At 42.1% G+C, this 11802-nt stretch overlaps 1 protein-coding gene across 1 annotated transcript in view; it reads left to right on the top strand.

The window, feature by feature from the left end:
* The window catches only part of GABRG3 (gamma-aminobutyric acid type A receptor subunit gamma3), a 305700-nt gene that overhangs the window by 173678 nt on the left and 120220 nt on the right, over positions 1 to 11802 (top strand). The window contains exons 4-5 of the mRNA XM_028727830.2: positions 5490 to 5713; positions 9637 to 9719. Of these exons, the coding sequence (XP_028583663.1) occupies positions 5490 to 5713; positions 9637 to 9719 (307 nt within the window). The remainder of the gene's footprint in view (positions 1 to 5489; positions 5714 to 9636; positions 9720 to 11802) is intronic.

Raw genomic sequence — 11802 nt, 5'->3', positions numbered from 1 at the left:
TGGAGGCAAAGTTGTTAGGTATGGTTAGAGAAAAATATTGTTGATACTTATTAATAAAAAAAATTAGAGAACCCCTTCTTTTTGTGTGGAAAGGATAATTAATGTATTTGAATGACATGGGTGTACAAAAGCAAATATTCAGCTCACAGTGAACTAATAGTTCTGTAGCTGATAGTGAGCTAAATGAACATCTGAACACAATCCTATATGTGCCTGATCAAGAGTAAGTTACATTTAGTTTAACAAGGCTTCCTCTCAAGCAAGTGAATATGGGACTGTAGATATAGTGGATTTGAGCTGAATTTGAGCCTCTACTGTTCACAATTTTAAATTTTTCTGGTCGTTTTAAAAATCAGATTCTTATGCAGATAACGCTTGTATGGCTTTTATCAAACTGCTTTTGTAAGGAGATGTTGCCCATCTGTGATGAGACACTAAATTCAAGTCTCTGAAAGGCGCAGAGCTGATTTTGCAATGTATTAGTATATTTCTAGTTCTCATTTGGGACAACAGGTGCTTGGCTTTAATCACTGGCTTTGATTTGATTGTTTTTCATCCTGATAATTCGGTTGGTTGGCTTGCAAGGTGGTATGTTATCATCTTGATAGAAGATTGCACCAACCTCCCATTCTAATCCTTCACTACCACCACTAACAGTATTTGGAGCTGTTTCTGTTTGGACTGTACATTGATGCTGCATGCTAATCCTCAAATCAAAGACATCAGAGGACAAATGGCTTAAACAAAATTAATGTGATAGGAGAAAAATATTCCCCAAATAATTAGCCCAATGAGCAGCCTACTGGCCCAACACCAGTTATTGCTCCACAGGCATCGATATCCTCAAGCAGAGACGCCTAAGTGTAATACTAGTACGGTGCATGAGGTCAGATTCCTATAGCTAGCAAAGTTCAAGGGTGACCACCAGATGCAAAAGAGAACAGGGCCCCTGCTCCCTTAACAGTTGCAGGGATGAGATTTTTCCATTTACTGAAACTTCATTTTCTCAGGATCTGTTTGAAACCCAGGACTCTTGTTGTCCTTTGAATCTGTTCACCCTGCAGAGATTGTCAAAAGCAACCTGTTAGTTGTATTTTCAGGCTGTGTCCCCGCTATCCCATTTGTCACACAACAATGCAGTTTTTTCTCATTCCAAAAGAGTTCACGCTCATCTTCAATGTGCTGCTTTCAGTCTAGATTGACCGGTAGCTCAGTTGGTTAAGAGCCTGGTGCTGATAACGCCATGGTTGCGGGTTTGATCCAGTTGCATATTTCTGCATTGCAGGGGGTTGAACTAGATGATGCTCAGAGTCCCGTCAAAATCTATGATTCTGTGACTTCTAGATCCTGCCTTCTATAAGGGTGGGTGTGGTCACTTGGGACACATTTGAAAAGTCCCCTTGATCAGGTTAGGTAAAGGGACCCCTGACCATTAGGTCCAGTCGTGGCCGACTCTGGGGTTCTGGTGCTCATCTTGCTTTATTGGCCGAGGGAACCGGTGTACAGCTTCCAGGTCATGTGGCCAGCATGACTAAGCCACTTCTGGAGAACCAGAGCAGCACACTGAAACACCGTTTACCTTCCCGCCAGAGCGGTACCTATTTATCTACTTGCACTTTGACATGCTTTTGAACTGCTAGGTTGGCAGGAGCAGGGACCGAGCAATGGGAGCTCACCCCGTCACGGGGATTCGAACCGCCGACCTTCTGATCGGCAAGTCCTAGGCTCTGTGGTTTAACCCACAGCGCCTTTTCCTCCCTTCACATACCCCAGGTGAAAGAATAAGGAAGTGGTAATTGTGATCTTGACATACTGTATGCCTACTCGCAACATCACTGGGCAGTTGCTGGATCCAGCTGCATCAATTTTCATTGGTTTTTAAATAGACACACCGCAACCTAATGCAGAATTAATCTCCAATGAGCTGTTCGGGACAAAAAAAAATGCAATGGATCTTCATTGGGTGTGGGCTATGTAGAAAAAACAAGTACTCAGTCTCCATTGATTCTGGAATTAAATGCCGCATGTACATATCTGCTGTCTAACCTTTTTAGAACCATCTAGTCGTTTTAGAATTGCAAAGATTTTAATAGCGGGCCACTGAACTTCACCTCTCTATTTATTGCATTACCTAATCTCAGAAGCTTGGTACAAGTTACATTCAATATGAAGTATGCTGTTAAAATGCTGTTAAATCATTGCATTAAATATGGATCCCATTTGGCAAGTTTCCCAGGGATGGGGATTTCATTACTGGAAGGCAGCCAGAAGGGACACCTTTCTGTGAGTCCTTGCTGTGGAGAGTTAGTGCAGAGGTGCCATTACGAAGGGAAGTCCTCTTGGCTGATCTTTAAAATGCGACTAGGAAACTACCATCAGAACTGGGGGTGAGTTTCCAGGACAAATAGCAGAGTGCATGTGTGAGGCCTGGGCTAACAGTGTGCTGTCAATTAGACCAACCTGAGCGAGGTTTCCAAAGTTAGAGTTGGGGATAGGGTCGGAAATCCAAGTAGGGTTACTTGGCTATGTGAGCACTTTTGCTCAAATGAATTACAAGAGTGGAAAGCATAGTGGGCAAACTTCACCTTGATCAGACGCCCCCGTTCCTTCAGCCTTGAGCTTGACTTGTGCTATCCCTTCCCTTCAACAAAGGGAAAAGTGAAACCTCACCTTGAAGAAGGGAAAGTGAGTGGCAGGTGTCAGAAAGCCTCCTTGGGGGGTAAATGATGCTCTGAACATCTTTGGGAGTTTCTCCTCAGGCAATATTCTTAGGGAAGGCAGGGGAAATTCAGTTAGATTTCTCAGAGGTAACCCTCATTATTTCTTCTGCTAAGGTATGGGACCACCTTCTGTTACCATGAGGAATGGGTGAATGCTTGAGTTATCTTCAAAAGTTACCCATTATCTCACCCGTGATTATGTTTCTTAAATAATAATAATAAATAAATTAACAGAGTTCTGAGAGAGCTTTCATGTAGTGCCAGGAACTGCCATTTGAAGAGGTGTGTTGCCTCATATCTAAAGTTGCCCCTGAGATCTGTCAGAGCAACAGAGAGCATTTTGAAGCATTGATAGGGAATAATGGTCTCTGACAGCCATAATAGACTCCATGCTGCAGCCACAAATACTGGGCCAAAGTATGCTGCTTCCCTTACAAGGGCAAAAGGAAAGCACTTTAATTACCAAATACAACTGAAACATGAAGACGTTCTTAGAGTTGATTTTTTTTATTTTCTCAAGAGGTTTGACTAATGGGTAAATCTGGACAATTTCTGACTGCTGATTAAATTTACATTTACCTTCCGTGTTTGCATTTGATTAGAGCTGGAGGGCTGCAAGACACAAGGCCATAATGGGTAGAGATAGAATCAATTCAAGCAGTTGCACCATTAGTACAAAGTTACTTAGTTGTGAATTCAGAGCTGGCAAGCAGCCAATTTTAAGCTGCACCAGTGCTTTCTTCTGACTTTCCACAGGTGTAGCAGCATCCTCTGTGGTGGATTTGGCAGAGGGGCACTTCTGCCGCATTCAAACACCTTCCAGCCAATCAGTCTGCTGATTAGGATTGCACTCTTAAAACCACCAGGGTTCTCTTATTCTCAGCAATCATTTGGAGTTTTTTAATTGGGATGCTATGATGTTGGTAATAGCTATTTATTGAACCTAATCTAGATTATCTGAATATTGAGCATTCATCCTGATTTGTTCACAGAAAGTTTGCGTGGAAGTTATGTGGCATTGACCCATTCACTGACCAATTCTAATTTGTTTGAAAGGAGACTATACTTTCCTCTTTATCTATCCATCACTTTCCTTATGGTTCTGTTTTGTTTTGCTTTGCTTTCTGAAGCAGGTTGCCCTTTAATTGCGCAACCTGAGTTTGCTCTTCTAGTCTTACTGAACAATTGTGTGCAAAATATCCTTATTTTTTTAATGTAAATTATATTGATCCAGTAGTTAGAAAACCATGTTGCAAGTCTCATGATTGATTTGGAGTGAAATGGTCTTAAAACAGGCATAAAATGTATACTAGAGACATATAGAGACATACTATAACTGCAGCACTGGTACAGGCTAACTGGGCAGTCCACTGTGTGATAAATTTGCACAAGGCACACTTCTAGGAGATTCCAGTGTCATGTACAGAGATAGTCATCAGTGGCAAGGACCAGATTCTTCAGTATGGAGAAAGAACAGTGGCAGTATTGTAAAGAGGAACCTGTTGTAATATGTTTCTATAGCAACTGAGGAAACTGTTGCTGTGATAGAAGGGGGGGGGAGAGTTACTATGACAACAGATGGTAACTTTTGTAATTTGGGGGAGTTGGAGAGAACATTGCTATTACCTCTAATGTCAGCCAGGTAATTAGTGATGGGAAGGAGCATTTCTATGTGTTTTATTGCCAACTGTATTTTTTAGAAATAAAGAAATTATTATTAAGTTCGCATAATCTTTCTCCTCATGAATTATACTCCTTATTTTGCTTCCAAGGGGTTCTGTGTTTTATAATGTGTTTGTGTGCATGCATACATGCAAAAAGGGCAGAGGGGATGTTCAAGACCACAAATTAAAATGTTTCTTAAATATTTTGCACTGCACGGCAGCGTTTCTTGAACAGAGGAGTCGTGAGGATTACACTGTGCACAGATAGGTGCTTTGGCAGTTTTAGAATCAGGAGAAATAATCCAGTAAACTGGCCTTCTCCCCAAAGCACCACTTCAACAAATGAAGGTTCTACAGCAGGAACATTGAGTGAACTCTTGTAAACATATCTTAACATGTTTTCAAATAATGGTTCCCACAACAGGGGAATCACCAGAAAGCATTATAACCAGTGCTTTTTTTCCCTGGGGGGACGCAGGGGTATGCACACCCCTAAACATTTTGTGAATCCTTGTACTTTTGTCCATTTATTGTATTTATTTTTCCCGATTTGAACTATAAAATGGTGATTTTCTTGAGTCAAAATGAGAGTACCCCTAAACATTTTTTTAAAGAAAAAAAGCACTGATTATAACTACAAATGGAAAACATGATCTATTGGTACAATCCAGCTGCCATGGTTCCTTTTGGGAATACTAAGGAACAAGGCAATCTTGAGAACGGAACAGTTACAGTGATATAATACTTATATGGCGGCCACTGGAAGTGGGTGTTTGTATGTGTAATGCAAATTGTGGTCTCCCCCCTCCAGAATACTGCAGAATCAAGCCCACCCTCAATTGAGAAAGTAGAGAGAGGTTGTGAGGCAGCTTCTACTTTCAGACAAAACCAGTTTGCACTCAGTCTTTCAGCATTTTTTTGCAGGTTATTGTTATCTATTGATAAAGCTGTGGTACAAGTTAACCCAAGTATATTACCTCTTTATTTTTGGAATGGGGGGGGCAGAAATAAAGGATTGTTTTAAGTGAAATGTTAATATATTTACAAACTGGTGATCTGCTATTTTCAATTGTAAATAATTAGTTCTAATCTGCTTTCATTGCAGGAATACCAAATTGATATTTTTTTTGCTCAGACATGGACTGACAGCCGCCTTCGTTTTAACAGCACCATGAAAAGAAGTCTCACCCTGAACAGCAATATGGTTGGGTTAATATGGATCCCAGATACTATCTTCAGGAATTCTAAAACTGCAGAAGCTCATTGGATTACTACACCTAATCAGCTCCTGAGAATATGGAATGATGGGAAGATCCTGTATACTCTAAGGTAGGAAGTTAATGTTTGTCCCTTTCACATCATTTAAACTTTGTGCATCGAGGTCCCCAAGACACCCCAAATAAAAACACAATGACACTTAAATTTTTGTTTTGGGCATAATTTTGGCCACAACTTTATTAAAATTACAGCAATGTGAGTGGTTGCTTAGGCATTGGCAGCGACTAAGTGACCCCGCACAGGGACAGCTCTGACATTCGCACCCCCTGCAAAGTCAGAAAGGGTAAGTCACCTGGGGAAAGAGATGGGATTGGGAACCATGCCTCACCTCTCCCCAGAATGCTCCCAGGGGCTCTTGTGTGGCCCTAGCCCCTTGCCAGGGGGTTTCGGACAAAAGCATGGTGAGCCCCTGGGTTCCTTTAATGTAAAACCCTTGCAGCAGCATTTTGGAGGGGCAGGCACATCCAAATCCATACCCCTCCACCAACCAATTCCCAAACCAATGCCTAACCGCAACATTACAAGTTGTGACGAATTGCTACGCAGTAGGCAAAAACCAAATGGCACCAGCCAATCTGCCAAATGGACAAAATTCCTAGCGGGCCCCTGCCCCAAAAGCAGACGACCCCATGACACGCATAACAAGGTCAAGCAAACAGCCTAACATTAGGGAGGGAGGGCGGGTGATCCGAAGCACGCAACGAAAAGAGGAAGTTCGTCGCTGCATGCAATGTATTTAACAAATAGGGCTGTCAATCAATAAATGGCAACATATAAATTTCCCCAGCAACAGCCCACCCCTGCTTAAAAGATGGCCAAACTCTTTTGCCCAGCAACAGTGAGGTGTCTCGTCAGCCCCCACCGCAACATGTGCTCTCCACAAGGGAGAACACGCTTTATAAAATAATGTCTGGAGGCAGGCAGACTTTGGCTTAAATTTGGCATCATCCTCGAGATCTTGACCTAGATCTGGAATGAGTTAAACTCTTTGGGCAACCTGTTCCTCTAGAAATGCATTAAGTTGATCTGATGACCCACATAATGGGTTGTGCTGATGCACACAGCAACATCTTTATAGTCAGATATGACAAGGTTTGCTGTCCTTCATATAAATTGCAGTCCCAAAACTGAACCAAAACCAAAGTCTCAAATTACAGATGGGTAGCCGTGTTGGTCTGCCATAGTCAAAACAAAAAAAATTCCTTGCAGTAGCACCTTAAAGACCAACTAAGTTAGTTCTTGGTATGAGCTTTCGTGTGCATGCACACTTCTTCAGAAGTGTGTCATCAGTGTATCTGAGGAAGTGTGCATGCACACGAAAGCTCATACCAAGAACTAACTTAGTTGGTCTTTAAGGTGCTACTGCAAGGAATTTTTTCAAAGTCTCAAATGTTAGCCTTTAATGCTCTGACCAACCAGTTGCCAACATTTGTAGGCTATTGACATTATTATTAATTTTATTTGTTAAATGTGTTTACCGCCCGATACCCACAGGTCTCAGGGTGGTTCACAACATAAAAACACAATATAAAAACACAAAATACATAATAAACATGGAAACAAGAACAACCCAATAGCCCCCCTCTGACCTTGAATATTTGCCAGTTGCTTCAGTAGAGGGGGTATTACTGGGCACATAGATACATGTGCAGATTGATGTGCACACACAGATATGGATATGGGTAATAAAGTTGTGCATATAGCTTGGTATAAGCTGAAATGCCTTTATGATGCAGCGTAGATGTTCCTTGTGGTCCACCCATGTCTGGCTCCTTCATTTCCTTCTCTAGCATGTGGTGCTGTCATGTAGCTTCTGAAGACCCAACGCCCATTCACTATCATTAGATATTGTTTTAAAAAATGGTCTGTATCTTATCTGTGGTGGCATCCCCACATGCAGAAGAACTTCCTCCCAGGTGATATCAGGTTTGTCCCCAAAGCATAAATATTTAAATGAAGACTAAATGCTTTTTGTTGTTGTTGTTGTTGTTGTTGTTGTTGTTGTTCATCCGGGCATTTGGATCATAGCTGGAATTGACTTGGAGGAGGGGCATTATTTGTTATAGATGCTGCTCATTTTGTTTTGATTTTAACCATGGTTTTTATTGTTGTATATTTGTTTTATTTAGTCAGTATCTTCTGTTTGGGCCTTTCTATGGCGCATTCTTGACTGAATTCACTATTCCCTCCTTGATAGTTGATAGCGTACATATTATATCCTAGCTCAGGGGTAGGGGGGGATCTTGGTTATGGGGCTTCCAGACCTTTCTATCTGGCCCTCAGGAACCTCCTCCAGACTTTCTCCAGGAATTACAGCCCTCCAGACCTTTCTATCTGGCCCTCAGGAATCTCCCTAGGCCCACACTCCACTTCAGTCCGCATCTCTCTCTGGCCCTACTTGACTGCTAGAATCAGTCCCTCCACACCCAACTGCCTCCAAATCCTCCTAGCTGGAATCAGTCACTGAACTAGGATAATAGCTCTTGCTTGTCTGAGTGGAGGATGGGAAGGGGTGTGTGAGCAGAAAGCACTGACTTTTGCAAGGCTGGAATGGAGCCTTGTTTTACAAGATACGATACACCCATTGTATTGCACTGTTTTTGTCTGGCCCTGCCCATGGCATGAAGCTCCCAGAAGGTTCCTCATAAGGGATTTTGTGTCCCTCAGACTGGAGGAGGCTGGTGGAGCATGTGGTCAGTGGACTAGGAGGGCTAGGTTACCTAAATGTTCCTGGTAAATTAGAGTATTAAAGTCTGGTGCCTCCTTCCCAAAACCAGGGAGGCTTCTGGCTGGCTTAAGGAGGGAGTCGTGATGCTTACACACATGACAGCAGCTCTCTAGCCCCTCAATCTCCCTCACAAGCTGGAGCCTCTGGCCCTAACTTTTGCCCTACAAAAAAATTCACTGCACACCACTGTCTCACTCTTGTAGATCTTCCCAAGACTGGCTTCACATCTCCCTGCAGGAGAGTATCAATAATCATGCTTAGGTTACTTCCTTGAATCTGGAGCATTTTCTCATTATATTAAGTTATATTTGTAAGCTGCTTTCCGTGCCAAGTGATAGAAATGGTCATAACGTTTAGAAGCTACAAAACCAGCCAACCAATCAAATGAACATAGTCAGGGACCTCAGGAATACCAAGCTTTACTTTTTCCTGTTAAGCTCATGTGTCCTTTTCTGATTTGGGTGAAAAATTATATAATTGAGATGTATCATAACTTCCTTGAAAAGGTCACTTTCTGGTTCTCTCCCCAAGTGAGCTTCTAAGGTACTATCAGCTTCTCAACTGAGTTCATAAACTCTCAAATGCTGTTGCAAAATTTGAAGTGAAATTGCACAGCAGTTTACGGTAGATATTAACAAATAAACTGTGTCCCAATTCACCCATTGCTAGCTGCAGAAGCGACTCTCACATGGAGAAAGAATGGAGCCCCACCACAACACCTCTCACAAAGTGCTTGGTTCACTGCTTTCTTTAGCAGGCTGACATTGTGCTTCTAACATAGAAGGTGGGAGTTGGCCAGCTCCCTGGTTTGTCTAAATAGTTGTGTCACAGCTTGGACTGACCCTGGTCCTGGAAGCTAATATAAGCTCCTGCAGCCAGCTCCTAAAGGCATGGACCAAAGGGAAAGATTGTCTCCTCTGGTCAATGCCTGGGTTTTCTCTATGTGTCACACTTTTTTGAGGAGAATGTGCTGTACATTTTCTTTGAGGTCATGCTGGAGGGGAAACCTACCAGTTCCTCCACCGTCCAAGTTTCTTTTGCTCCCACTGGTAACACATGAACCAGAACTATATTACTGAAAACTGCATAGGTCACCAAATGCATACAACTAAACCTACACCAACATCAACTTTAAATAAGCATTTTAAAGAATTTCACCGTTGAGCATTGGAAACGCCACCAGATATTGTCTTGTTTTAATTTGTCATCATACGGAGACAGTAATAGCTCCCTGGTTTCCCTCCAGGCTTACTATCAACGCTGAATGTCAGCTGCAGCTACACAACTTCCCAATGGATAAACATTCATGCCCACTGATATTCTCCAGCTGTAAGTAATAGTTTTGGTGCATATCTTCTAAAAGCAAAACTTTGAATATACATGTATTTGCTTCTCATTTTGATAGATGGTTCAGATTCATTACAATGGCACTGTGTGTGTTTCCCCATCTTTGTTTGTGACAGGGGGTTTTCCAACCTGCAGCATTGTGGCAAAAGACAAGAATTGTTGCATTGTGTTAAGTTGTGGCCCCAGTGACTACTGAACCATGAACTGATTATGGGTATCTAAGTGTATATGAATATATATAATAAAACCCCAGTCCCCCTTCGTAAAATGTGGGTTGTGGTGACGTGTACTGTGATTCCCATTCATATTCAGATGTGTTAAAAGTTTGTGATAACTTGCACAGAAGCAATTCCAGTTCATAAGTCAAAGTTCTATAGCATCATTACTTGAAGAATGTTATACTTTCACCATTCAGGAGGTTTGCCAGTTGAAGCTGGATGGTACAACTTTTTGTACTTTCAAGTGCATATATGAACACGTGTGTGTGCAAATGTGTTAATAAATCTTGTCATTGTTGATAAGAACCTACCAACAGGAACACATGTGAGACAAGGAACAGCACCTTTTAATTAACATGTCAGATCAGCTCCAGGATGCTAATACTAGTATTATCCAAATCTGCTTAACAGTACTTCAGATGTTTGTGTGACAATTTGTTTATCCTATCTCTTTCTCATGTGAGAGATTTGCCTGGGTAAGATGCATGAAAAATAATTGCAGGAAGATCATTTGCAATGTGACAGCATTTTTTCCCCCAAGCTGTAATGTTCAACATTCCTTAGCACCCCCATCTTGTTTCAATATGCTTTGTGTGAGGGAGCTCGTCTAACGGACTGCAGAAGTCCATGTGCCTCTAACTTGGAGAATCATATAAGTTATTTCAGGCTGTTCAGGTGCTCTGGTACACATTGGTCCTCTGCTGAACCACATTGTTGCCAGGGACTCATGCGGAACCACCATGTGCAATGTGGCTTACTTGGCTAGGTTTTTGTTTGCATTTATGTATATTTTGGGATGCTCCTCCCAAGATGTTTCCATTGATACTTCCATTGCACTCCCAATTGGGTATCAACATGGGCCTGATTCCGTGATAGGTTCTTCAGCCCAGCTCCATCATGCTCTTGTGCATCTCCCATTCATTTCAATGGGGCTTGTGGAGATGAACTTCCTAGAGGATTGTGCCCATTCTGTGCGGTCGGTGGATGCAAGTACCAGAATCTCTACCAGCATTCAGTTGTATGGTTTTCAAAGTTCATGTGAAGAACCAGTATGAAAATGTAAAATCCTTGAAGCAGGCAGCCGTGAAAAGCCTGCCATTCTAGCTCACCATGGAATATAACAGACCATGTCCTGAGCCAAGAGAAGCAGCTAGAGTGGTGGTATGGCTCTGGTCTTGTAGACATCTAATGAAGCTGAGTGTTGGAAGATTCAGGACAGATAAAAGAAAGCAATTCTTCAGACTATGAAAGTTGATTGCACGGGAGGCAGTGATGGTCACCAATGTAGATAGCTTCATAAGATTAAACAAATTCATGGAGGAGAAGACTATTGATGGCTCTTAGCCATGATGGATACACTTTGCCTTCACGGTTGGAGGCAGCTATGCTTCTGAATACCAGTTGCTGAAAACCACTGGACGGGAGAATGTTCTTATGCTTAAATCCTGTTGGTTGGTTTCCTAGTGGCATCTGTTTGACCACCATGGGGAGGGGGGTTGGACTCGAAGGGCCCTCTTCTTATGTTATTATATCCCCTGACTGCAGCTGGTTTCTTCTTCTTCTTGAAGGGCTTCTCTATCTCTCTCTTGACCACCCCACAAAACCAAGAACATTCAGTGCTCAGTTCAAGACTGCTGTGAAACTATCAGCAGAAACTCCAAAGACTATTTGTAACTGAGAAGCTGACCTGACAGAAACCTCACACTAGCGGGCTAAATATTTCTAAACTGAAAATTATATTCAGCTAAGTATTTAAATGATGGTAATTGGCTGCCAACCATTGCTTTAGTGAAAACAGGAGGAAAATCAAAGGTAACTCAGGTATTTTATGTCTCTGCCACATATAC

The sequence above is a fragment of the Podarcis muralis genome, chromosome 4 (genome assembly GCF_964188315.1).
Source record: "Podarcis muralis chromosome 4, rPodMur119.hap1.1, whole genome shotgun sequence".
Classification (NCBI taxonomy): Eukaryota; Metazoa; Chordata; class Lepidosauria; order Squamata; family Lacertidae; genus Podarcis; species Podarcis muralis.
The sequence above is the reverse complement of the archived record's forward strand: the minus strand, read 5'-3'. Positions and strand labels throughout refer to the sequence as shown.